This window comes from Arvicola amphibius, chromosome 10 (assembly GCF_903992535.2).
Source record: "Arvicola amphibius chromosome 10, mArvAmp1.2, whole genome shotgun sequence".
Classification (NCBI taxonomy): domain Eukaryota; kingdom Metazoa; phylum Chordata; class Mammalia; order Rodentia; family Cricetidae; genus Arvicola; species Arvicola amphibius.
In genome coordinates, this window is record NC_052056.1 from 121,260,679 (window position 1) to 121,287,870 (window position 27,192).

The window sequence follows — 27,192 nt, forward strand, 5'->3', positions numbered from 1 at the left end:
GGTATCTGCTGAAACAGAATGGCATTATGAAACGCTAACTGCTGCCTCTGGGCTGAGCCATCTGAGGATGGGGCTGCTGGTCCTCTCTGAACTAGGGAAAGCATTTTTGTGTGTGTGTGTGTTTTTGGTTTTTTGAGACAGGGTTTCTCTGTGGCTTTGGAGCCTGTCCTGGAACTAGCTCTTGTAGACCAGGCTGGTCTCGAACTCACAGAGATCTGCCTGCCTCTGCCTCCCGAGTGCTGGGATTAAAGGCGTGCGCCACCACCGCCCGGCTTAGGGAAAGCATTTTTAAAACAAAACACAAAAACATGATTAAGTTTCCAACAGGCCCTCTGGCTTCAAGCATGGCTTGATTCAGGGATCCAAAAACTACCAACAGGCCTGGGCCTCTCCCTTGCCCTCTGTGTGTGACAGGTTCTCTCTCCCAGCGGCACTGGAGAACTCTGGTTGACACACCCCTCAGAAAGACGCTGGGTAGACCGGAATAAAAGTAATAGTTGTTGAGGGTCCCTAGGAGCGGATCAGCGCTGCGGGAGGGTCAAGGTTCTTGTGGAGGGTGAAACCGCAGGGACAATCCGTCCCCAAGTGTAATGCAGGCGCCTGGACACTCCACAGCCCTGTGTCACAGAAGGAAGGGCAGTCAGACTAGATACACCTCCCAGTCTGCCCTGTGTGACCACGGGTGAATGTCTGGACCTCTCTGAGCTTTTCCGTGTGCCCTCATCTGATGGGCAGGCATGGAAAGGGGACAAAAGCCTGGACCTCCGTCCCTTAGTGCTCGTACACAAAGCTCTCTGATGTTTGAAAGAGGGAGACTTTGAGAACAGTGAAGAACCTTCCATCCCCTCTACCTGTCAGGGTTTTCTGGTCCATAGAATAAGTCAAGGTCAAAGGGCTTCCTTCAAAAAAATAGTTTATTTTGTCGATCTCCTGGCAGCCTCTTCAGCTCAAGCCGATGGTCAGGGCATCAGCTAGTCACAGTCTGGGCTCTCCTCCAACACCAAGAGGACCTTGCCTGCCCGGAAGAGCCCTTCATTCCCCAGAATCTCCGCTCCTCCCAGCCCCCCTCAGCTTCCAGGGCTGTCACTGGCTGGTGGCTGGGCCTTTCTGTTTTAACCTGGGGAACCTCAAGTAGCCTGGCTCGCAGCTGGTTCCCTGGGTGACTGTGGCCTCAGCCCGGAGTGATACTCCATGCCGTCAGACACTGCCCAGAAGGACAGCAGGTGGTGGCTGACTTCCCCGGCCTCTGTCACTGGCACAGAATATCTCACTCAGACCCTGCCGCTGTGGGGCCTGCGGGTGCTGGCAAAGCCTTCATGAGCAAATCCAGGGTGCCTGCAGCACAGCCCCATAGCCAGTGGCTCCTGCAGCGGTATCAAGGCACGCGGTGAGGAAGTGGAGGCACTAGCTGTGTTTAGGGACAGCCTCTCTGTGCTCGGGCAGAAGGGTACTTGGTACCCAAAGGGTGGCCAATCATTAAGAGGCATGGGGTCCAGTCCTTGCTCCACTGGGAAGAGAAGGCTTGCAGAGCCTAGGAGCTGAAGCAGAAGTCTCCGGCTCTGCCGGACACCAAGCATCTAGCCATTGTTCTCTTCATCTTTGGAACCAGCTTGTCCATAGGGTGGTCTTCCTGTCTCAGGAGGGCCACTTGGAGAACAAAATGCCATTTTATTCTCTTAATTGAACAAAGGAAATCGTTTTTGCCCTTGCTTGGCTGACTGAGTATCTCGATAAGCCTTGTCACAGAAAGCTTTTCTTGGGTCTTCTCTGGTGTGTTTTCTTTAGCACATGTATTCTGCTGAGCGTGAACCAGGGTGCAAGTGCCTTGAGATGAGATAGTGAGCAGAGACACTGGACTCCCATTCCAGGCAAAACACAAGAACTCGGGGTGCCCGGTTCAGTTCACCTCAGAGATGTAGCCGAGTTATCCACTGAGATAAACCCTCGGGTTCCCAGGGAAGGGGAGGCTGCGCCTGCCCGGCAGATCCACAGGGGCCTTTTGTCCAGGAAGATGCTGGTCAGGAACAGCAGCTGCATTTGTAGAGTGCTCAGGATCGCTTTGTGGGTGTTCCTAAAACAAGCCCCAGGGTACTGCGAAGGCCTGCCGCATGGCCATTCCCGTGGTCCAGAGTACCTCAGGGGGAAGCCGTGCTCTCCGCGGTAGACAACAGCTGAGCCACCTGTATCCGCTCAGCCGGGCTGAGGTGCTGGCTCAGGTACGCCACACAGTCCATGGTCACTTCTGGGTTTTCCTGCACCAGACTACAGGGAAGGGAAGAGACAGGTAGGTCACTCAGTGGCTCAGTGGTCTCTAGGTGGCAGTGCCCTTGTCTAGACATGTTTCTCTTGGGTGGGCCAGTGCCCAGGGTTCTAACTTCCCCCTGCTGTGTTCACTTAGAGAATGGGGTGGGGGTGGGAGGAGGGGGAGGAAAGAGAGAGAGGGAGGGGAGAATAGTCCTGTAGTGGGGGGGATTCTGATGTAGGGAGCAGAAGGCCTCAGGGTGGCATAGCCCTATCCAGTCACTGGTTGTGTGACGTGACCCGAGGTGTGACACACCTGAGCCCCACCCAGCTTCACACCTGAAATAGAGGTCCAGGAATCCTGTGATCCACCTCCTTGGAGACTACGGAAATACTGACAGGGAGTGAGCCTGCATCCTCTTCTAATCAACAAGGTACTCTAGCTATGGGGCAAGAAGTCATGGACCACAGTTCTGTTGTGTGCGTGTGTATGTGTGTGTGTTGGGGGGATAATTGCCCTGGGTTGAGGCTGGGCCTGATCCTGACACTGTGGCAGGCCAGTGAGCCAGAGGCTGGCCACAGGCATGCTGCTCACCTTTGAATAGTCTTGAGGACAGTGTCCCGCTTCAGGTAATTGATGTTCTCACGGATGGTGGAGCGCAGGGTGTCCCTGGCTGACCAGTGCTGTTCCAGCCACTGGACCACTACCTGGTTGCTGTCCCACTGGTAGGCCTGGAGGGGTCAATGGGTAGAGTCTACCTCAGGTGGGAATGCTGCTGAGGGACAAGCTACCAGTACTTACACCTCATGCCTGCACGCTAACCGCTCCCTTCTCCCTGCTCAGACCCACCTTGACAGGGCCCTCAGTCTCCACAAACCAGCGTCGCAGCATGGACTGTGTGTGCTCATGGCTCAGCTCGGGGCTGGCTTGGAGAATCTCCTGCTTCACCTGAGCTTCCAACAGCAGCCGGCGCAGCCTCCAGTATAAGAAGGTGCGTGCAGTCTTCCATTCCAGCACGTCCTGTGGACAGGTTCAGCTGAGCACCCACGAAGGGGAAGGGGCAGGAATTGCTCAGTGCTGGGCCCCAGGCTGGCTACCTGACGTGTACCCACCCCATCCTAGAAGCAGGGATATCGTGCATAGGGGGCCTACACAGACCAGGGCTCTGCAGGACCCTCAGTGCCTGGCATGGCCTCTGAACCAAACTGGTGGCCACATTTACCTCTGCTGACAGAAAACTCGATCTTAGGTTGGTTCCCAAAAGAAAACTGGCTGGCCAGCTAGGGGCATGAGCCAGTGGACAAGGTTGTCCTCTTAGGAGCAGGTCACAGGCCAGTGTCAGCACAAACAAGGCTTCAAGCCTCATAGAAGCTGCAGACTAAGCCATCTGAACATACTCAAGTTACTCCAGCATGTTCAAAACCTGAGCCTCCTTGGGGTGAGAGGCTGCGGGCTCCTGCTGACACACTCAGACTGAATGGTCCTGCGAGCCCTCCGAGCCCCAGCTTGGCTCCATCCCAAACCCCTATGCATTCCTCTGTGTCTGGGTCCCTGGTGGCCTCTGGGGACTTGCCGAGATGATTCCCTTCTCCAGCATGTGTCCCGGTGTGTCGTGCAGGTCGGCGAACTGTACTGCCACCTGGTGGTAGATGGGGAACAGCAGGTCCTCTCGGGCCTTCAGCTGGCCCTCCAGCTCCTTGCGGTCCTTGTCAGGGATCTGGGCTGTCCCTGCAGGTGAGCAGACATCAGGTCAGGACTTCAGGGGCTGTGAGAAATGGCCATGTGGGGTTGGGCTGTTTTTGTTTACTTGTTTGCTTGCTTGTTTTGAAAAGCCGCAAAACCAAACACGAGGCCTTGCCCTGTGATAGTCTGGTCTGCTGGCCAACGCTGCTCCTAAATCAAGTTCTGCAGCTTCAGAAATGCACTCAAAGCCCCAAGACAGCCCCTGGGGGTGTGTGTGTGTGGGGGGGGTGAGCCCCAGCCCTACCCAGGCTTCAGATGCTGTCTGCAGACATATAATAAATATAGTGGGGATATATTAATTCCATGGCAGCAGAAACATGGGACAGATTCTGGAAACACACAAACCAACACAGCTCTGCCGGGGGAAATGGGTAGAAAGGAATGAAGACACGCTGCATAAAAGGAAAGCCAGTGTTAGAATCCCAAGTGGCCAGCAAGCTGACTCTGGAGAACAGTGCTTGGTGCCAAGCCCGATGACCCGAGTTTGATTCCCAGGACCCACGTGGCAGAAGCGGGGAACCAGTTTCCACAAGTTGTCCACCTCCACACGTGTGCTGTGGCATGCACAAACACACAAAATAAATGTAATAAAAAGGAAAGAAACCAGGCTGGAGAGATGGCTCAGAGGTTAAGAATACTGACTATCCTGAGTTCAATTCCCAGCAACCATATGGTGGCTCACAACCATCTGTAATGAGATCTGATGCCCTCTTCTGGCTGCAGGCAAACACGCTCAGAACAGTGTGCGCATAATAAATATAACAAATCTTAAAAAAAAAGAAAGAAACCTCATATTTTTCTTTTCTTTTTTAAATTTGTTTTTCGAGACAGGGTTTTTCTGTGTAGCCCTGGCTGTCCTGGAACTGTCATAAGAGATATTTCAAGACATAATACCAATTCCACAGAAACCCAGTCATGAAGTGTAGACCCAAATCACAGAGGTGAACCCAAAGGAAGTGCACACTGTAACAGACGTGCGGGCTGCACAGTTACACACATGGCCACCACATGGACATCTAGGGAGAGTGGCATCAAAGATCAGGAATGAAGCAAATACAATGGATAAAAATTGTTTATCTCTGCCCAGGAGAACATGATGTCCTCTAACGAGACATTATAATTATCCAAGATGTGGTTCTCTCCGTGGGCCCTAAAGGCTTCAGCTATCTCCCCCTATGCGTGTGGAACTGTGGGATCACGGGGTGAACATCCCGAAGCTCGTGCGTACCGATACGTGGAATGCTACACCCTGGCTCCAGAGACAGGGCTGTGCTCTGAACACAGAAGCTCTGAAAGGTAATTTCATGTTTATATCTGGCCCCTTTACCGAGACAGCTCACTGTGGACATACAAGCCACAACTCTCCCAAAGATCTGCCATCTGAGATGGTTCCTGCCGACTCCTTCCGGTGCCCCGTGGAAGGGGCTGGATCAGTTTGATGGCTGTATGTGACTGCTTTATGAAGCCTTTGCCGGCCTGCGTGACCCACTTACCCAGCTGTCCCACGAGTTTCTTGCACACTGGGTCTATCCTTCTCATGGTCTTCACCAGATCTTTCTTCCGGAACTTAATCTCCACAGTGCCCTCCGGCTCTAGAACACCGCCCCTGAACAGAGAAAAGAGGTGGGGGGGGGCTAGGGTCTCCCTGCTCTCCTGCCCCCAACTCCTTTTTCTTATTTCTTGCCAAGTATTATGACCGTGTGTGTGTGTGTGTGTGTGTGTGTGTGTGTAAGCCTGTGAAGGTCATAGGTCAATGTCAGCTGTCTTCCCTAGCCATCCACCGTACCTTTTGAGACAGGGTCTCTCATGGAACTGGAGCTCACTGACTGGCCAGGCTGACTACTCATCAAGCCCCAGGGCCTCCCTATCTCCGCCCACCACCCTTGGAGTCAAGGTTACATGTGCACACTGCCCGCCCAGCTTCTCGCCCTTCTCCAGAGGAGCCCTCTGAGGGTCTAACTAGCTCTGCGGAGTAGGCCCTGAGTGGTCCACCCACCTGCTCTCTTTGTCTGCATACATCTCGATGCACAGGGGGTTGATGGTGGAGTCGAGGACAACCCATGAGCCCCCACGGAGCTCGGCATAAGGCGGGATGTAGGTGAGAATTGGCTGCTTGTACTGCCGGAGGCCGTCCACGATGTAGGCTCCAAACTTCAGCATCTGCTCATACATGTCTGCGAAGCAAGGCCTGCTTAGGACAGGTCCCAGTGACCCGTCCACAAAGCCTACAGTCTTCTCTGCCCCAGGCTGCCGAGGGAGAGCTGGGGGCTGGGCTGGGTCTGGTTCCTTCCCTCAGAGGCCATATGACCTTGGGCAGGTTGCCCTCCTGCCTGGGTGTGTCCTCATCTGTGACCGCCAGTGTAGGGTCTGCTGTTTTCTAACCCCTTCCAACTCTGAGTGAGATGCCCCAGCCCACCCATGTGCGCAGTACACACAACCCCCATAGTATAGGTCCTGCTTTGCATCACTGGGAGGTCCCTCCAAGTCCCCATACCCTATATGGTGACATTGCAGTGCTGCTCAGCATCAGTGCCGTGTGTGGAAACAGAGGATGGGACCCTCAATGCAGGGTCCCCATTCAAAAAGGGGTTGGGGACTCAGAGAAGTCACCCAGCTCTCAAGAATACAAATGTGTATCCTTCCTCCTCAGCTGCTTCCTCAGCAGCCAGTGGGAACCGCTATCTCTCTGGACATTCTGGGTGACCATAAGGTCGTGGATGGCCATATGCCTTCCTCATCTTACCACACAGAAAGACAACTACCCAGGTCACCAGGGAGCTGGCAGAGCAGACCTCCCTGCCCTGCCCTTCACACGACCTCAGGAAGTCACCTGTTTCCCACGCTCAGTTCCTCATCTATAACCAGCTGATTACTTGACCTGCGTCCTCGCCTGGCTGTTGAGAGAGACCCAGTGGAGGGATGCAGAAGGGCTGCACTTACCCTTCATGCCACCCGAGAAGCCTCTCCAGTTGGCAAAGATGATGAGGGGCAGGTGCTCGTGGTTGAAATCCCTAATGGCCTGTGCTGTCTTGTAGGCCGAGTCTGGGAACCACACCTGGCCGGCCTGCTGGATGATCTGGGACACAGAGTCACTGAAGTCAGACAGTAACACAGGGACAACAGGGCCCGTGGTCACAGCCTCTACCGTCCTCTACTGCTTACTGACACAGAGAAACATTTCTCAGCTGAGAAAATGCCTCCATAGAATCCAGCTGTAGGTAGGGCATTTCCTTAATTAGTATTGTTGGAGGTGGGCCCAGATCACTGTGGGTGGGGCCATCCCTGGGCTGCTGGTCCTGGGTTCTGTAAGAAAGCAGGCTGAGCAAGCCATGAGGAATAAGCCAGTAAGCAGCACCCTCCATGGCCTCTGCTTCAGCTCCTGCCTCCAGGTTCCTGCCCTGTCTGAGCTCCTGTCCTGACTTCTTCATCAACAGTGATGTGGTGGAAGTGCAAGCGGAATTAACCCTTTCCTCTCCGAGCTGCTTCGGTTATGGTGTCTCCTTACCACAGTAACCCTTACCAGAACGTGTACCCTTATACATGCTCCAGAGCCAAGGCTCCCCAGGAACATGTACCCTTATACATGCTCCAGAGCCAAGGCTCCCCAGGAACCCCAAACCCATACTCTCTGGACCTCAACAGGTCCCCCCATTCTCATACATAGTCTGTCACCCCACTGGTTTAGGCTGGACTGCAGGTCCCAGAGCAGCAGTAGAGTGGAAGTGGGGTACACAAAAGACCTTTATCCCCCGGGCCAGAAACCCAAAATAGAAAATTCTGTGTTCCACGGAGATGTGGAGGGGCAACAGGCAGAGCCCCCAGGCCAATCCCTGCTGGAGGCCTCTGCTCCCTGGCTCTCAGGACCGTGGGAGTGGAAGCTTCTCTGGGCTGTCAGCAGTGGTCATAGTGGTCATGGCTCCTGGCTCACCTTGGCTTCAGAATCCAGGTTGGCAGGGTCGGCAGGGACAGCCACCTCCACAGTCCGAGTCTCCACGGCAATCACCCCCACGGGGATGCCCCCCAACCTGCAAGGTGAGCACACATGAGTTCAGCACTGGGCTGCCCTGTGAGATCTCAGGGCCCCAGTGTCTACCCAGCCTGCCGCAGGCCTTTCCAGGTGGGACTGAGGGTACATGGGGAGCTAGCTTTAAGGCAGAGGTGGGGAGAGCTCTAGGTGCCCTGCTAGGGTGAGAACAGTCAGGGCAGCGTGGTACTGAACCCATGGAGCAGTCTGTGCCTCAGGCTAGGCATCTAAGAGGTCAAGCGTGAAGCACACATGGTTCCCAGCATTCAGCTTCAGATTCTCCCTCTGTGGGACTAGGATGGAACTCTGGGCTCTGCATGTGCCAGGCAGGTGCTTTGCAACCTAGCCACACCCCAGCTCTAAATGATGACGTCAATCATGATCCCGCGTGGCCAGCAGCTGCACACTGCGGAGCTTGGGTGCTGAACTAAGTTACACAGGGGAAAGTTTAAAGCAAGCCAGGATTGGTGGCAAAGGTCTATTACCCAGCTACCTAGGAAGCCAAGGCCAGCCTGGGCTACACAAGATACTGACTTGAAATAAAAACCAAAGAGCTGGGATATGGCTCATGGTACAGCTTTTTACCTGGCATGCATGGGGCCCTGGGTTCCATCTCCAGTACTCAAAACGGGGGAGGGGGTGAGCAGCATCAAGTGCCAAAGAGTTTGGCTCAGATGAGACCATGACATCACTACCTGTCACTCTGGGCTGTCCTTTATCCCTGCAACAACCCTTACCAGGGAAGTAGGGTGGGGCATCTCCACAGGGAGAGCTCCCTGGCCGTTCCAGGATTGTAGGAGAGGGTTTGTAAAATAAATAGGGGACTAGAACTAAAGAATAATGACACACAATTTTTACAACTTTAACTCTGTGCATGCATGTGTGTGCGTGTGCATGTGCGTGTGTGTGTGTGTGTGTGTGTGTGTGCATGTGCTATGGTGCAGGTGGGGAGTGAATGGGCCTTTGTAGTATCTGCTCTCATCTACCTTTATGCAGGTTCTGGGGAACAAACTGCAGGCTAAGCCATCTCACTCCGGCCCCGTGCTTACAACTGAGGTAAAGAAAAGCCCTGTGAGCATTTAAAGTACACGTGATCGATATGAAGAGCTCAGCATGGCACTGATCGCACCGATGGTTGTCACGCTAATCCTTTGGGCTCAATTATTATCTCCATTTAACAGACAAGGCTATGGAAGCCCGGAGATGGGAAGCTTGGAGCTGGGCTCATCCTAAAACAGGACCCAGCCATGACAAGCTCAAAAGAGGCCCGAGTCCCAGTAGTTTACCCTGAGGCAATACCTGGTTCTGATAAAGACAACAAACTGAGACTACCCAGGCACCACCCAGGAACAGACTGTCTGGTTGGAAGTGACACCCCAGCCCCTGACACCTGTTAGGATTTTCGTCTCTTTAACAGACAAGCCACACCCACTCCCTCCCCCATCCACTGAGGCAGGCTGATCTTCAGCTTCCAGCCTGATCTCGCTCTCTTTCTGTCTTCCTCTCGGAGAGGCAGCTTGGCTTCTGCCTTTCTCACCACTTCTCCCCACTTTCTCTCTTTCTGTCCTCTTCTCCCTCCCTCTCCTCTAAGAAATAAATATCCAATTCTATTCTGTACGATGTGTCTGTCCACGTGTCTCCTACCCGCTGCCTGCTCACACGCCGGGCTAGCTGGGACCAGCCCGCCCGCCATGTGACCAGCCACTGCTTGGGGACTGGCAGCCATCTCTGCCTGGGACTTGCAACATTTTTGAAAAATCATAAAAGCACCCCTATATCCAAGGAGTCTGGGATGTTTGATTGGAAGCATCACCCCACTCCCTTGCATCCATCCCAAGCCCCCTTCCTTGGGAGTTGCCACAGTCCAGATTCCAGCTCTGAGAAAGCCCACCAAACCCCTCCCCAGAGAGGGTCAAGACCTCTCCCACAGGCTATTTAAACTGTCTCCCAGAGACCAAACACATGGTCTTTCTAGTTCTCCTTTCCCCTCCCTGGGGGGCCTGAAGGGCTACCCGGGAGGACTGGCATCCATTAAACCTGGGCTTTTTCTAATTCGGTTTGATTTGGTCTGATTTGGATTACTGCCTAGGCGGAGAGGTTTGTTGGGCTTCAAAAATTTTACACAGACCATCCAAAGGAAATTCCTAATGTTCCAACCATTGTAGATAGGATCACCTGCCAGCACACACTCACCACTTTTTACCAGGACACCCCTAGACAAATGTCAGCCAATCGGGGTCCTAAACCTTAGAAATCCCTCACCCACACCTTTGCTACTATAAAAACCCAACTCTAACTGAGCTCGGGGCTCTCCGATCACTCCAATATGTTAGACACATGGAGAGACCAAGTTTGCAAACTTGTGTAAGAATAAAGACTCTTTGCTTTTACATACAGGACTCCTGGTTGGTTTTGGGGAGGACTCTGTGGTCTGGGTCTGTAGCTGTGATGTCATGCTGGGAATCCGAAAGGTTAGTTAGAGGACACAGCGTTGATCACACTCTATGTGAGCTTCTTTATTATCCTCTGGTTTACACTTTGACTAGTTGACTTCCATATCCCCAAAACATCTTAATTAAGCTTCCAAAGGGACAATGCCAAATGCAAATTCTGCATCAGGTATACCACGGTTTTCCTGGTTTTTCCCAACCAAGTTTTGCATAGGCTCTGCACTTTTGGGAAACTCTCCTTCAGGATTACCATATGCTAAACAGAAGGTGCTGAAGACAAAAGGCAGATTAAGGCTACTGGGATACTCAGGAGCCAGCTACAGCTATGGAGGGGTTCCCCTTCACACACACACACACACACACACACACACACACAACCTGGTGGGTCCATCTAATGCCAACTTGCACGTATGTTTGCAGGACTGACCACTTGGCACTGGACAGTCAATTGGCGTGTTCTTCCCTGGGGAAGAGCACGCTCCTGCTCCCAGCTTCCTCTGTTGCCTGCAGTTCTCTGTGTAGGGTTTTCCCTGACCTGCTTGGCATGTTTATTGGTGTCACCCTTGTTCAGTTCACACGTTTTCTTTTTTACTTATTTACTTTTGGAGTCTGTGTGGTATATAAGCATACATTGTGTGTGGGGGAGGTAGGTGTGTGTGTGTGTGTGTGTGTGTGTGTGTGTGTGTGTGTGTGTGTGTACCTGCACGTAGAGTTCACTGTCAGGTTTCTTCCTCAGCCATTCTCTATCTCATCTTCTGTCATAACCTGGAGTTTACCAGCAAGCTGCTAGGCTCTAGCTCTGTAACCATAGTCCTGGGATCCCCTGCACTGCTGTGCCAAGCTTGTCACGTGAGTGCCAGGGACCTGAACTAGGGCCCTTAGGCTTACATGGCCTTAGCCATCTCCCTACTCCCTAAATTTGCCTTTGCATTCAGAACAGTCAGAGACCAAGGAGAAAAGAGCTGTGGCAGTCCCGGCCCAGTGCTTGAGAGTCCCGAGCCTGGTGGGCAGCTGTGTACAACCCACCCCCATCTCGTGTCACCTTGCTCGTCCGGTCACCACGGTCTGAGCCCAGGGTGCCATGATTTCCATGAAACTGCCATGGTCGAAGAATCCGCTCTGCCAGGAACTCTTCAGAGCTGTGGGCAAAAGGATGGCAGTCCTGGCTGAGGGCTGGAGAGGCCCAGGGTCTGCCTGGTGGGCACACTGTAGCAGCTGGCTTTGACCATATAGTCCCGTGCCCTTTCTGCTGGAGAACCTTATTCCGGCCCACTGGCTATAGCTCAGTGTCTCTGAGAGGAAACAGCTCACCCATGTCCCAGAGAGACACACTGTGACAGCAGCAACGTAGCCACTGATGGGTGGGGGTGGGGACGATGTTGGGAGGATGATGCAAATGGATGCCACTCTGACACGAGGTAGAAGATCTGGCAGCAGCTGGATGCCAGGGAATAAAACCTCCTGCTTCAGCCTCTGCCTCAGGGCTCGGGGCTATCCACAGGATAGAGCACACAGGGGTAAGAAACCAGATGCATTCTAATGGAGCCACTGCTGGAGGGTAAAGGTCATTGGAACCCTTGCCTCCAGCACGACACACGAAATTAGAGACATGGGTCGGGTTCGGGTGATAGGATAGCTTAGCTTTCCCAGTTCTCAGAACCAAGTTCCTCTCCAGGAGACAGAGGCGCTCCTTGGAGAAGAAGAAAGTATGGGTTCATGAGTCTGTGCTCGTGTATGTGTGTGTGAAAGAAGCCAGCCTCCTCTGTGAGGGTCTAGCCAAAGGGAAAGAGAGGCAGGAGGGAGGCGCTGGCCAGTGCTGAACCCTAGCCCCTGGCTCCAGAAACCGGAGTTGTTTCCAACCCTTGTTGGTCCAGCCCCTCCTTTGAGCTCAAGTGCACCTACCCTGGTAGATATGGACAGACATAAATGCTTCCACCAAAATGGCCCTTTACAGTAGACCCAGAAAAAAAAATCCCCAAATCTGGAGTCTCCAAAAAACACTTTACAACTTACTTGGGTGAGGCCTCCCTGCAAGCAGCCACCTGGGATCATAGGGAGCTTTGGATGGGATGAATTCAATTTCCCTGTCGATGGGGTCAGTAGGAGTGATGATGGGGACTGGGCTACGATTGTCCTAGAAAAAAAAAACACCAAAGCCATTTCATTCAGTCCCTGGGGCATGGCAGTGAGGACCACCACACGTCTGAGTGCTCTCCCCTCCAACTGTGCGCATGTCTAGCTGTGCAGCATGCCCTCAAGCCACGGCTCCAGATGTAAAATGATTGACAACTTCTGTCTGCATTCTCCTGAGACCTTTTAGAGCTCAGACAAGAGTCCGGGACCAGCATTCTCTCAGCTGGGCGATTGAAGAAACCAAAGCGCAAATATCTGCTAGTCGAGATCTAGTTAGAGCGGTCCTGTGGGGATGACCGATAGCTAATCAGTCCAGTCCAGGGGAGCACTGGGGAGGATCTGCAGAGAGCCGAGCCATGGGCATCAGTCCCCATCATCGCCATGGTAACACTGTTCCAGAAAGGAGAAAGAGGAAGGTCAGAAGGACCGGGAGGCCCGTCCAGGATTACAGTACTCCTGAAGAGGAAGCCAGGAATGGATCCAGGTTGACCATGAGATAAGAGGCCCGCTGTGGTCCAATGTCATCCTTTTCTAAAGGATCAGCAGACAGCGTCCCTACATCCTACAGCACATCAGAGCCTCCCCAAAAGCAAAGGACAGGGCTGGGTATCAGAGAGGGGAGTGGGAGGCTAAGCAAGCCTGGTCCCCAACCCTCCCTACCACCAGGAACCTAATCCCACAGGCTCCCAGGCTGCCAAGGAATAGCGCACCTTCGGTATATATGACAGCCATTCCAGAATGGTACAGACTCCCTCGAAGTCATCTGGCACAGTGACGTGGGAGACCCCATTGTTGTGCATGATCTGCACACCTCCCAGCTGGTTGTTGGATGTGTAGACCTCTCTTCCCAGGACCTGAGTTGACACGGCACAGTTAGCAAGGTCACTCCATCTTGCTGGGTCCTCTGCTCTGGCTGCCTGTCAGAATGACCTGGGAGCTTCTGAGACACCGGCCACCCAGGCTGTACCCAAACCGATCCCTTCAGGGTCTTCAGGGGGAGCACCAGGCATTGGTAGTCCCGTGTCCTTAAGATTTCCAGGAAACTCTAATATGAAGCCCAATTCGGGAATCACCAATGGCCGTTTGGACATAAAGGTTCCTGCTTCAGCAGCAGGTCTGCCGCTGGGCCTAGCGGTCAAATGTCCACCCAGATGCTGCTGATGCAAAGCCACACACGGAACTCCCCAGTAGGCCCTGGGTGGACATGGAGACTCCAGGGCCATGTGGGAAATCCCGCAGGACACTAAAATAAGCAGGCTCTTGGTTTTCACACTCATGGGTCAGACTTAACCACAGGCAAGCCGAAATGTAAATGAATTGTGCAAATGGGGCCTTTCTCAGTATCCTGCATAGTATGGCGCATCTTTAATAATATTTTTAATGTAAACTGGAGAGCTAGTTCCAGGAGCGGGGGTTGGGGTGGGGGGTCACAAAGGGATGGGAAAACTGCAAACTGAAAACGATATAGCACTTGCTTCAGGAAGGGAACTGGGTTTTTGTTGTTGTCTTTTCAAGACAGGGTTTCTCTGTGTAACAGTCCTAGCTATCTCAGAGCTCACTCCGTAGACCAGGCTGGCCTCAAACTCACAGAGATCCGCCTGCCTCTGCCTCCCGAGAGCTGGAAACTGGTTTGTATTGTGAATCTACAATAGCTGGTGTGGTGGTGTGAATGAAAATGTTCCCCAGACTCACAGGCAGTGACAGCAGGAGGTGTGACCTTGCTGGAGGAAGCCTGTCATGAGGGGGAGGGTTTGCTTTGAGGTTTCAGATGCTTAAGTTTGTCCCTGCTGCCTGCTAGTGCAAATGCAGAACTCTCAGCTCCCTTCTGGCACGGCATCTGCCTGCATGCTGCCATGCTTCCCACCATTGTGATAATGGACGTAACCTTTGCAGTGTAAGCAAATTAAATGTTTTCCTTTATAAGAGTTGCCATGGTTATGGCGTCTCTCCACAGCAAAAGTTAGCAATAATAGCTGGCGAAGACAGCGGGCCACGCGGTGTCTGACTGCCCCTCCCCCCACCCCCTCACCCCCACCCATCCAGCGGTACCTTGTTGAGAGCACTGGCTCCAGTGAGGATGATGTGGGAGTTTTCCACCTGGATCACCCGCTGGCCAAGCCTCACCAAGTAGGCACCAATTCCGAGGGCGCGGCAGGTCACCTGTGGAGACAAGACCAGAGGCTGGTGGGTCACCCCCCATGGAGAGTGGTTTCTCCCTGTATAGCCACAGCCAGCCTAGAACTCTCTAAAAGATGATCCGCCTGCCTCTGCCTCCCAGGTACTGGGATTACAGGAGTGCGCCACAGCTGGCTGGAGCCTGGCTTTCTCCCAGCGCCTGTCCAAGCTTAGCTTCTGGTATTATCTGCACCTTAAACACTCCTCAGAGGCCCAGCTAAAGGTGGTAGAAACTAGGGGTCCCTAGGAGTTTGGAGGCTTGTCCCGTGAGAACCATGAGACCCGGCCAGCAGCTTCCTCTATCTGTTCTGCACACGTTCCCACAAGAGGTTGAAAGCACCAAGGCCAAGAGACCATGTGAACCTCTGAAACTCTGAGTCCAAATTAACTTTTTTCTTATACTTTTGGTTGTGAGCCTAGCCTTTAACAGCTGAACCATCTCTCCAGCCCAACACTTTCTCTTTAGAAGCCGAATGTCCCAAAGTAAACAATGTGACTTTTATATGAAAGGAAGGAGGTCAACCAGAAGAGCATCAGGAAGGCCAGCAGCACACACTGGCCACTGCGGGGGCTGAGCCCATCTGCAAAGGCCTCGAGAATGTGTAGGAACTGCTAACCCCTGAGGAAAATCTGTGCCGAGTCAATACCACGGGCCACAATTTCTGGGTCTGAAACAGGCTTTTGTGACGTAGCTCAGGCTGGCCTCAAACTCCAGGTCCCCCTCTCTGTTTCCCAAATGCTGGGATTGCAGGGGTACATGGCCACCTCCCCTCCCCTTTCTGCTGTGTTTATGAACTATGACTAGATCCTGGGGCAGCACGTGAAGACAGGCCCTGAGCGACAGGTTCTCACTGAAGAGTTCTGTCACCACCTGAAACAGCACAGGATTGGAAAGGTCATGGGGATGGGGTGGTTTGTCATATAAAACTGTTGAACACATAACACCTTTATCTTTTATTTAAAAATTTGCACTTATTTATTTTGTGTGCATATTTATGTGTGAGTGTGCTTGTCACAGAACGCATGTGGTGGTCAGAGGACAGTGAGTGGCTCAGTTCTCTCCTGCTGTCATGTGGTTTCTTAGACTGAACCACGTAGTCAAATGGGGTGACAACCACCTCTGCCCCAGCCATCTCGATGGGCCCCTATTTTAAATTTAATTTTGTGTTCGTCTGATTCTGTGACAAGGTCCCATTGTGTAGCCTTGGCTAGCCCAGAACTTGCTGCATAGACCAGACTGACTTGAACTCAGAGTGATTCTCCTGTCTCGGCCACCTGAGTGCTAAGATTTCAGGGATTCACTTGGGAAAAGAAAAGAAAAGTTTTGGAGAAGTTTGGCGACTAATACAGATAAGCCAGAGAAAGAGTCTGACATAGCTGTTAAAGCTGAGGCCAGACTGGGTTCTGTGATGCTAACGAGCTCCAGGCACTGCTGGACTGAGAAACTGTAGTCACACACAGAGCAGGGAGGCCAGGTGTGGCTGGTGCCAGCGCTCAAGAAGCCTAGACAGCAAGGACTTCAAGCTTGAGGCCAAGCATGGGTTAGACAGTAAGATCAAGTCTCAGGAAAGAGAGGGGAGGGGCTGGGGAGACGGCTCAGTAAGCAAAGTTCTTGCCAAACAACCATAAGGACGTGAGTTCAGACTCCTAGCACACCATGAAAACTCAGGTGTGGCCGTGTGCGCCCATAGTCTCAGTGCTGGGGAAACAGAGGCAAGAGGGTCCCTGGGGCTTCAGCCAAATTGGCCAGCCAGAGTCAAATCAGCGAGCTTCAGGTTCAGCGAGACTCTCTGTTCCCCAAAAGGTGAAAAGTAATTGGAGAAGGTGCCTGATGTTGACCTCTGACCTCTATGTGTACGTGCACTCACGTGCACATACACAAACACACACAGAGGAACACACAAAAACAGGGAAGAAAATGAGAAGGAAGAGAACAGAAGGGAACACACCAGGCTGATGGTGACAATTTCTTCGTAAGCCAGGGAGGCCTCTCCTGCGATCATGCCTGAGCCCCTCAGGTTCTCCACGCCTAGGTTGGCACTCTTCCCTATGACATCCATGATTACGTATCTGCAAGGACCAAACACAATTACAGTCAAGGCTCCAAAAACAAAACAGAAGGAGTCATTTCCCACAGATGTGGGGCAGGAGAGATGACAAAGACAAAGCATTTGCTGGGACACAGAACAATCAGAGGCAAAGCAAAGACAGGGGCTTAGGACCCTGGGACACTAACCTTCTAAAAGATCAAGGTTGAGACTCTTAGTGAGGTGCCACCTTACCCCCCATCCCACAGAAAACTAGCTTAGCCTTTGGTCTGTGGGGACACCAGGGACTATGAGGGAAAGACACTTAGTTCACAACCAATCAGTCATTATTCATGACCCGAAAAGGTAAGACACCAGCGGGCTCATAGGAAGAAATTCTGACGAGTACAGTTAACTGAGTACTGCCCAAACTTATTTCATTACGGATTTTTTTTTAAAAAAAAAATGTTTCTTGGGGCTGGATATATGGCTCAGAGGTTAAGAGCACTGGCTTTCCTTTCAGAGGTTCTGAGTTCAATTCCCAGCAACTACATGGTGGCTCACAACCATCTGTAATGAGATCTGGTGCCCTCTTTTGGCCTGCAGGGATACAGAACACTGCAGACACAATAAGTAAATAACGCTTTAAAAAATGTTTCTCATGAAATTTACACTCCAGAAAGTCACCTAGAGACTGCTAGCTTGTTTGATGCCACAGCTGGGAACCTCTGACAGTCTCAGGCACCCAGATGGCCACTGAATCTTTGGGATAACTGGGTCACAAACTGTGAGCTTTCGTCCCTGAGACTTCATGAGAACTTAGTTTGCTGTTCCCTGCCTGAGCTCTGCTATCTCAAGTAAAGGACAAACCACCAGAAGTATGACGTAAGGGCAGAGCACCTGCCTACCGTGTGCGAGGCTCAGCGGAGAAAGGAAAGAGGAGGGAGGAGGCAGAGGGACAGAGGGACGGAGGGAAGGAGGAAGGGAGGGAGGAGTGAATCATTTGGGGATAATCAGGATGAGTCACCTGGAGATTGTCCCAGATGGTTAAGTCTTCAGCCCCTCACATGGAAGCTCAGGGGTCCACCACCCACAAGCCTAGAGATGCGCCCCTTACAGGCAGCTGGGCTGAACTGCGGTTGCACTAGGGCTTCCTGGCTGGTGTTGTGTTTACCTGGATTCACCTCCATCCTCGATGTGCTTGCAGTGCACGGAGTTCTGGGCGCTGATCTGGGTGTAGTCTTGGGGCGTCAGGTACAGGTATTTAAATCCCTTAAAAACACACTCAGTGAGACAGGGAATCCAGTTCCGTGGACTCAACAGCCACCAGATGTTTTAGGGTGCCAGTGCCGCCCAGGACGGCTGTTGAAACCATCAATTGCACAGCTGCATACCTCAGGCTCACAACACCTGTAAACCATGTGACCACTTTGAGCTCACCTCTCTTCCCCACACACAGCCTCAGGCTCTGCCTGGTTACACACTGTGGAGGGAATGTGTGTGCATTCATGTGTGCACATGTGTTCATGTGTACAGGTCAAACAGCCCAAATGATAGGGACCAGGAGTGTTTTGATATGTCTGAGTTTTGGAATATCTGCTTCTATCCAATGAGACACCTTAGGAATAGAACCCACATCTAGATGTGAGACCCATTCATGTTTTTAGGCACCTCTGGGCTAAAGGTGACCCTATAACATACTGTCATGATTTGGTGTCACTGTGACCCATCTCGTTTGCTGAGCTATGTAGAGAATTTGTTACTTTAGGGATGAGGTTAGGGACCAAAGGGTTTCAGATTACAGACCATTTTGAATTTTAGATGTTTGGACTATGGATGAGCTAAAGATGTAGTTAAAAAAAAGAACAGAAGCCGGGCGGTGGTGGCGCACGCCTTTAATCCCAGTACTGGGGAGGCAGAGGCAGGCGGATCTCTGTGAGTTCGAGACCAGCCTGGTCTACAAGAGCTAGTTCCAGGACAGGCTCCAAAGCTACAGAGAAACCCTGTCTCGAAAAACCAAAAAAAAAAAAAAAAAAAAAAAAAAGAACAGAAAAAGAATTTTTGGCTCCCAGAGTGGTTTTTGTCTCCTTTAGGGAAACAGCGTCACTGTCTGGAGAACATATTCCATGAGAAAGCAATCGCCCCACTGTCTTGCATTAGTGATGTGTGCCTACAACCCCAGCCTTGGGGAGATGAGAGGTGTAGGCTGGCGGGTCCCTGGAAGCTTTCCTGCCAGCTAGCCCAGAAGACCTGATGGATTGCAAGTCAATGAGAGAACCTGTCTCAAAAAAAAGGTGAAAGGTGACACCTGAGGCTGTCCTCACCTCTACAGGCATGTACACACACATACACACGCACACACACACGTGCGCCCTCACACACATACACAGTCTAAGGCCTGGGTGTGGGATATTATTCACTTTGCATTCTGGGTACATATGGATTTAGAACCTGGCACATGTCACCTACATGTCTACATGTCCCATTTATCATACCCCTAAGGGGTGTTTTTGGCCATTTCTGCTAATCACTATTCTCCAAAGCATTTATTTTGCTTCCTTTTCTTTTTCTGAGACAAGGTCTCCCCACATAGGCCAGGCAGATCCTGAACTCTCTCTCCTCCCACCTGAGCCTCCCGAGTGCCAGGAGGACAGGTAACGTGGCACCGTGCTGGCTCAGTAAGTGGGAACTGCACTGAGACTCTGTGTACTACGCATGGCGCTCCTTCCCACAGTTCTGCAGGCGCCATCAACACCCTGCCAATGCAGTGCAGGCTGTGTGTCTCTTACCTGAAATGCATCGGGCTACAAACAAGTTAGATTTTAAATTTTTTTTTCAGGTTCGCATATTTGCATATAAAAATGAGATCTCTTGGGACTGGGCACCAGCTCTAAACGCAGCATTCAACTATATCACAGACACCTCACACTCAGCTTCTTCAGGCCCCTGCTTACTCAGCGAGGGAGGGCGGGGTGGACCTGCCATGTAGGACATCATGCTGACCCTTAAGCTTTGGGTCTGGAAGCATTTCTGATGTGGGACTTTGGATGAGGGGTGCTGTGTCTCTTCTAGATAAGCGCCATCATGTTAGCACCCCCCTTCATGACGTACTTTGTGGGGGTCCTCTGGGTCCACCCAAGCCACTTGGAATATCTGCTTGATCTCCTCGGCCAGGCCCATACGGGCCCCACTGTTGGCAGCCAAGTAGATTTTGGGGATGCCCTCTGCCCGAGCCATCTCAGATGCCCGCAGATACAGGAAGTCCTCCTCTATGCCGAAAGAGCCGATTTGGAAGGTGATGTCATTGCTGATGACAATGACGTCCCGCCCTTCTGGATACTCCGGGGTCTTAAACCTCATTTTGAAGGCCACCATCCCCACCTGGGAAAGAGATGCATGCTAAGCAAAATGACTTTGGTTCTTCCAGGTGATATCCGAAGCAAGCTGACCCAAGCTGGGTTCTGCCCAGGTCCCACCCCATGCCCACCTCCCACCCCGTGCCCACCTCCCACCCCGTGCCCACCTCCCACTTCGTGTCCACCTCCTACCTCATTCCCACCAGGAAGCCGGTTCATCTCCACCAGCTGTCCCTGGGAGTCCAACACGAGCTCCGTGTACGTCAGGATATCTTTGGGGTACTTTTCTGGGGAGCCCCACAGTTTAAAGAGAGCCTGGAGAAGAGGAAAAGCTTGGAGTCATGAGGAGAGAAATACAGCCCTTCCCAGTTGGAGAGAACACTGGGTAAAACTGTTCTTGTTCTCAAAAATGAAAATGAAATGTATGCCCTGGCTATGCTGACGCATGCATGGGCAGCCTGTATATGGTGGTTCTGTGCCCTGGCAATGCTGACACATGCATGGGCAGCCTGTATATGGTGGTTCTGTGCCCTGGCAATGCTGACAAATGCATGGGCAGCCTGTATATGGTGGTTCTGTTGAACTTGTCCCTATTGGGTGTCATGGTCTTAATTGATGAGGACGACTGACCAGGTCTCTTCCTCGCTTGTTCTTAACCTCTTTTTAAATCATGAACACACACATACTCTCTCTCTCTCTCTCTCTCTCTCTCTCTCTCTCTCTCTCTCTCTCTCTCTCTCTCTCTCTCTCACACACACACACACACACACACACACACACACACACACAAGCATTCTCCACATAATAATGATGATGAGGAGGAGGAAGAGGGGAGGAGGAGGAGGAGGAGGAGAAGAAGAAGAGGAGAAGGAAGGGAAGGAGGAAGAGGAGGAGGAGGAAGAGGAAGAGGAAGAAGAGGAGCCTCAGAATTTGGGCCTGGCAAGCAGCAGCTAACTTATAAATGAGCAAACAGAGGAGAGCATAGGCCGGAGGTGATGGCTCAGTCAGGAAAGCAGGGTCCTCACACGCACGAGGACCAGAGTTCAATCCCTATCCAAAGAAAAACCAGAGCTGGGGAGATGGAGAGGAGTCTGGGGCTCGCAAGTTGGCCACTCTGGCCAAATTAGCAACCTCCAGGGTAACTGAGAGAGCCCGCCTCAAAAAATGGGACGAGAACAAATAAAGAAGATACCTCTGGGCTCTACACACATGCACACATGTGTACACATGCCAACACATACACACACAAACACATGCAAAATACATGAGCAAACCAGAAGCAAATATTAAAATGTTGAGCAATCTGTCTCAGGTCATAGATTTTAAGTTACTTTTCTCTTTTCACCCCAACCCCCCTTTGTTTTCTAAAGATTTACAGCGTATCACCTATCAGCTGGACAGAGTTAGGCTTATTTGGGGGAAAGTACCGTGAAGTCGCTCCTGCACTAATTTTTCTCCAGGAAGACCGCATCTGGAAGGAATCTCAGAAGCATAACTTAGGACAAGGGATGAATTCTGGTGGAAGGAGGGGAAAGGGACCCTGGAGGGTGGTGCCATCTGAGCCCTCGGGACTTGCCTGCCTGAACATCTCCGGGAAGTCATACACATAGGTGGTCCCCAGGGACTGCGCCTGGAATCGCTTGGCCTGGAGCAGATCTTTGGTGACATAGGGCGTGTTGATCAGCATGCCATGCAGGCTTCCTTGCTTGTTGCCGAAGGAGTAAAACATGATCTGGATGGGAAGAAAGAAAACAGAGAAAGAGGGGCTGGAGGGGGGCTGGAGAGGGGCCGGAGAGGGGCTGGAGGGGGGCCGGAGAGGGGCCGGAGAGGGACCAGAGAGGGGCTGGAGAGGGGCTGGAGAGGGGCTGGAGGGTAAGGGCACTGGCTGCTCTTCCAGTGACCTGGGTTTGAGTCCCACCCCAACCCGAGTCTGCAACAAAAGCTCAGTGAGAGGCAGCTCTGCGGAACGTACGCGCTTTGCCATGTGGCAACCAGAGCAGAAAGGGCCTGCGGGAGCAGGAGACAGAGCTCTAGTAGGATGATGGTGGCAAAGCCCAAGCCCAAGGTGTGCAGATAAGAACCATGGGAATCAGGCCACCAACATTGTACCTGTGCCACTTAGAGTTTGGGTAGCGTACTACAGTCAACTGAAACGTGTCCTTGTGAGAAGCTGGGTGAGAGGTATAGCCCAGTCACCATTTTGTTCTGTACTATTTTGCCACTTGATAGCTTTGAGTCTCATCATTTCAAAATAAAAAGTACATATACACACATATATGCAGATACACACACACATATATATACATGTAAAATAGTTTTGGGTTCATTTTAAAAACTCTTTCTGGGGGCTGGAGAGATGGCTTACAATGAGATCTGGTGCCCTCTTCTGGAGGCACCATGGAGGCAGCACACTGTATTGTATACATAATAAATAAAATTTAAAAAATATAAAATAAAATAAAAACTCTTTCTGCAAGGTGGTTGGGGGAAGCATGTATCTCTAGGTAGACCAGTGTGTGTTCTGTATGGTAATTGTCACATATCCCTCTTCCCACCTACAGCATGGCCACAGGATGGAGTCTGCCATAGGGCTGCATGCCCTGCCTAGGAGGGTGAACAGACCGGAAACTACGATGCCCATCACACCCTGAAGCTATCTACTGGAGGCTGCCATGGTCCAAGACAAAGCAAGGTGAGGGCCATGGCGGTGGCTTCAACCCACATCTTGATGCCCAGATAGCTGCATCTCCTTTGACTCGTGACACCGTGGTGGCCACCCTTACGTTTCCGGATCTGGAGTCGGTCACTTCTTTGTAGACGCTGATGTCCAGGTAGTAGCCAGACTCGTTGGTGATGAACAGGCGGATGGGGATGGCACTGCCTGTGGTCGTCTGGCGGATGTTGATCTTCACCTCTGCCTGCAGCACACGGAGCTTCCACAGCCGGCTGCCGTAGCGCATGACCATGGCTCGCACCGACTCCTCGATCTGCCGAGAAACGCACACCATCGGAGCCTACCCCACATTCCAAGGCAATGCTGACAGCAAGGCATGCAGGAGGCAAGGAGCCTGGCACTCAACACAAACTATTAGCTGCTAACAACCAACGAGGATGGAACCCAGAGCCTCGTGTATTCCAGATGCTCTGCCACTGAGCTACATCCCCTGTGGAAGGGGGATAAAGTCACCGAACTCATCTTCATGCGTCACCGAAGCTTCTGTGCCTCTCAGGCCCATGTAGTTTTCTTCTGGACTGTGGGAACTAGTCAGGCCAGGGCATTGGCATGGGTCCTTATGGGTTCTGTGATCCTACAGATACCAGAGTCTTCTCTGGTCCTTTAATTGGCATCACCAAGGTCTATCTACTGCAGAACGGGCCTGCGCACAATGCCCCAGCCTCAGACCTTAGGCTCTCATCCTGCCCAGCAGAGCCTGGAGGGGATTTGAGCTCTGCCGGGAATTCTAGGTGCTTCTGTTGTCCGAGCTCAGACATCTGGGTGGACTGGCAGGTTTACTCTCTCCTGATTCAGCTACCCATAGGCTCATCCTGAAACTCAGGGCTGGAGGGCCAGAAGACGCAACCCCGAAGCAGTGTGGCGTGAAGAACCCCGGGAAAGGCACCTAGAGCCCGGGAGAGCACTGGCAGCACAACCTTAAGCGGGTCCATGATGACAGTGGGCACAAAGTTGAGGAAGATGTGGTTGCAGTCGGTGCGCACGCTGGTGTTGTTGAACGCCACCTCCAGCTCGTCCATGGCTTCCAGCAGCAGCCGCTCGCCTTCATTCTGCAGGTACTCGAAGGAGGCTTCCTGCCAAAAGAGGAAGGCTGGCCTCAGCCACAGGGCCTGCACGTAGCTGGCATGGAGCCCATTTACCCCCTCCTGGGTGTCTGCTGAGATGCAGAGACCAGGTGAGGGAAGAAGAAACTGAGACCGTGTGTCATATTCAGTCTCTGTCTTCTGCTCCCTGGTGTTCTGACATCTGGGGCTACGGCATCAAAATGCTTGGGAGATGGCTCAGCAGCGAAAGGCGCTTGCTGCCAAGCCCGATGGCCTGAGTTCAGTCCCCAGAACTCCACAGGAGGAGAGAACTGACTCCCACAAGTTGTCCTCTGACCTCTAAACACACGTGGTGGTGTTCCTGTCCCCAATAAATACATGTATAAATGTAATTTTTAAAATTATTTTTAAAAATCCATCAGTAGCAGATTTGACTTTTTTTAATCACTCCCCCCATACACACACACACACACACACACACACAAAGTATGTCATGGATGTGTAAAAAAATAGAAGGCATCATGAATGGTCTTTGTTCACACATGCAGGGTCCACAAGTGAAACGTCCTAATGCTGGCCCCCACTGGCTCTGGCCATCAGTAGTACACCTTCTATTTGGGATGGAATCCTCTCTAGAAAGGTCACTGGTGGACTGGTCCCTCCACAGAAGAGTTCTTGGTGCTTTCACGTGATCTTTTAAAGGTGTTTTGTGTATGTGTGGCAGTATGCTATGTGTATTTGTGTGTGTGTGCGTGTGTGTAGTATACTGTGTATGTGTGTGTATGTATGCGTGTGCATGTATGTGCATGTATGTGTGCGCGCGTGTGTGGTATGCTGTGTGTCTGTGCATGTGCATGTATGTGCATGTGCGTGTGTGTGTGTGGTATACTGTGTGTGTGTGTGTGTGCGCATGTCTCAATGCTCGGGAACGTGTGGAGCACACGTGTACTGAGGCCTGAAGCTTACATTGATTGTCTTCCTTCCTCACCGTCTGCTTTCTTTGGTTTTACTTTTTAAATCATGTGTACATGTGTGTCTGTGTGGGGTTATGTGTGTTGAGTGCAGGTACCCATGGATCCCAGGGGCTGGAGTCACAAGCAGGTGTGAGCTGTGTCTCTAGCCTTCCATTCTATTCCTCGACAGATGGTCTCGACTAATTTGGCAGATCTAGCCTGCTTGCCCTGGGAATTCCCAGTCTCTGCTGGGATCACTGGGAGCCAACACACTGCTTAGGTTTTTATACGGGTTCTGGGCTCTGAACCCCGTTCCTCAGGCTTGTGTGGCAAGAGCTTCATCTACTGAGCCATTTCCCCTTCCCCTCACTTGACTTTAAAATGGTTTGTAACTGTATTTGAATTTTCATAACGTAATCACCAGTCAGCGGTCAATCAGCAAACACAAGAAATTTTCTGAACAAATCAGTATCTTTCCATCCATCCAGTTCTCTTCTCACACAGAAAATATCACAAAATAGAAGACTCTGGCTGAGGCGCCACTGGCTGGGGTGCCTACAAGAGCAGGGTCCTGTGTGCTGAGCACACCCCCTGATCCCCAGCATGCAGCCCAGGTGGGGACTTGGGGAAGAGAAGGCCAGAGCATGAGGAATAAGCTCAGGGCGAGGTGGAGGCACCCCTTGCCACCTTACCTTGGTGATCAAGTCCGAGTGCCGGATGATGGCGCGGATGAAGAATCTGTGGTCGGTCACCTCCAGCCCTTCCCTCACCTTGGCGGCACCCAGATAAAGATGCATCTTATGGTTGGCACAGGGCACGGCGGTCAGGTCAAAGTTGCGCATCCGGCTCAGCTCCAGTTGGAAAGCCAGGGCGGGCTCCAAGTGGCGATAAATTCGGTCTTCTGCAAACTGTCAGCCAGTCAGAGAGAGAAAAGCTCATTGGACTCTGTGAGGACATGCCTGAGTGGTCCAGGCTCCATGCTGCCGAACCCTGACACTCAGAAATGACCCATTCGTTGTGCAACCTCACCATGGGATTCAAGAGTTTTGGAGGTCACACTGTGACACCAACTTCTGTATCCACCCTGCTTGCCCCCAGTGCATGCCAGAGCCACAAGGCTGCTGTCTGTCTTCAACTTCTGAACCCTGACTTCTTTATAGAAATAAGACCCCCAAATGAATCAACTGGCAGTTTGGGAAACTGAACCAGAGAGAAAATGAGAAGTCTCCCCCGCCCCTTCCCCCAAAAGGACGGTGTTTAGCTAAGTAAAGCAGACCCTGAGCCAATCAAAATGCTGAACTTTGCTGGGCTCCTGAGTCCATGCTGGGAGCAAGGCCACCTGGTCTAGGAATCAGAAGGGGCTGGGTACTACGTGTTTTGGGGTGATGAACCACATGGATTTGGTAACTGTGAAAACCACGGGTAATATCTAATGAAATGGCTTTAACTGTGCTCCAATATTTATTTATGCAGCAGGCAGCTGGAAGTCAGCTTGAGCACAGCATCAAACACAGAGCTTAGCAAGCGGGTAGGAACCCCATGTGTCTGAGCTTGCTGCAGGAAGCACAGAGTCCCTCTGGCAGGGAAACGTGAGGGCCCACACCTCAGGCTCTGAGCACACCTGCAAGGCTGGGGCGAAGGGCACCCACGGAGGACAGTATCCACACTTTCACCCATACCTCGTCTCTCGCTCTGAATGTGAAGAACTTGGGAAATTCTCTCTGCAGAAACAAATCCAAGCAAGAGGCCATTAGGTCAAGCAAGAGTCTGACCCCTTCCTCTGCCTGTTTTGTGATTATTAAATTAGACGACTCGGTCTATTTTCAGAATGAGTTCTCCAGAAAGACTGTTCTAGAAACTAATTGCTTCTACCCCACCCTCGAGAATAAATACCAAATACCTGGTCCAGAGGCTTGGAGAACAGAGAGGACGGTGAACTAAGGACTGGGACTAACCTCTTGGGCGATAAGGAATGTGATCCTTCGGAGTCCGTAGTCCACAAGGATGTGTTTCTGCGTTAAAAGCCACAGACAGTGGAATATTATTAGGTTAGTAAAGGCCTGGTGTCCTGATGCATGCTGCTATGTGGATGAACCCTACAAGTGTAATAAATGCAAGAAGTCAGTCAAAATACTACCTAGCAGAAAACATGCAGGAAACATTCAGAATTAGCAAGTCTACAGAGACAGGCAGTGGGACAGTGGCTGCATAGGCTGGGCTGGGGAGGAGGCTGGGGGGAAGATTTGGGTTTGGGTTTTCCGGGAGGCAATGCTGTAAAACTGACAGTAGGAGGAAGGCCATGCAACTCTGTG

At 51.9% G+C, this 27,192-nt stretch overlaps 1 protein-coding gene across 1 annotated transcript in view; it reads right to left on the bottom strand.

The window, feature by feature from the left end:
* Window positions 1-896: 896 nt before the first annotated feature.
* The window catches only part of Acacb (acetyl-CoA carboxylase beta), a 99,900-nt gene continuing 73,604 nt past the window's right edge, over window positions 897-27,192 (bottom strand). Inside the window, 22 exon segments of the mRNA XM_038344946.1 lie at window positions 897-2,262; window positions 2,837-2,973; window positions 3,092-3,262; window positions 3,816-3,970; window positions 5,479-5,591; window positions 5,982-6,159; window positions 6,926-7,061; window positions 7,914-8,010; window positions 11,502-11,598; window positions 12,473-12,593; window positions 13,303-13,446; window positions 14,642-14,752; window positions 16,717-16,837; window positions 17,969-18,066; window positions 19,906-20,175; window positions 20,343-20,465; window positions 21,727-21,882; window positions 22,934-23,137; window positions 23,802-23,957; window positions 25,573-25,788; window positions 26,560-26,601; window positions 26,836-26,892. Of these exon segments, the coding sequence (XP_038200874.1) occupies window positions 2,136-2,262; window positions 2,837-2,973; window positions 3,092-3,262; window positions 3,816-3,970; window positions 5,479-5,591; window positions 5,982-6,159; window positions 6,926-7,061; window positions 7,914-8,010; window positions 11,502-11,598; window positions 12,473-12,593; window positions 13,303-13,446; window positions 14,642-14,752; window positions 16,717-16,837; window positions 17,969-18,066; window positions 19,906-20,175; window positions 20,343-20,465; window positions 21,727-21,882; window positions 22,934-23,137; window positions 23,802-23,957; window positions 25,573-25,788; window positions 26,560-26,601; window positions 26,836-26,892 (3,030 nt within the window). The 3' untranslated portion in view covers window positions 897-2,135.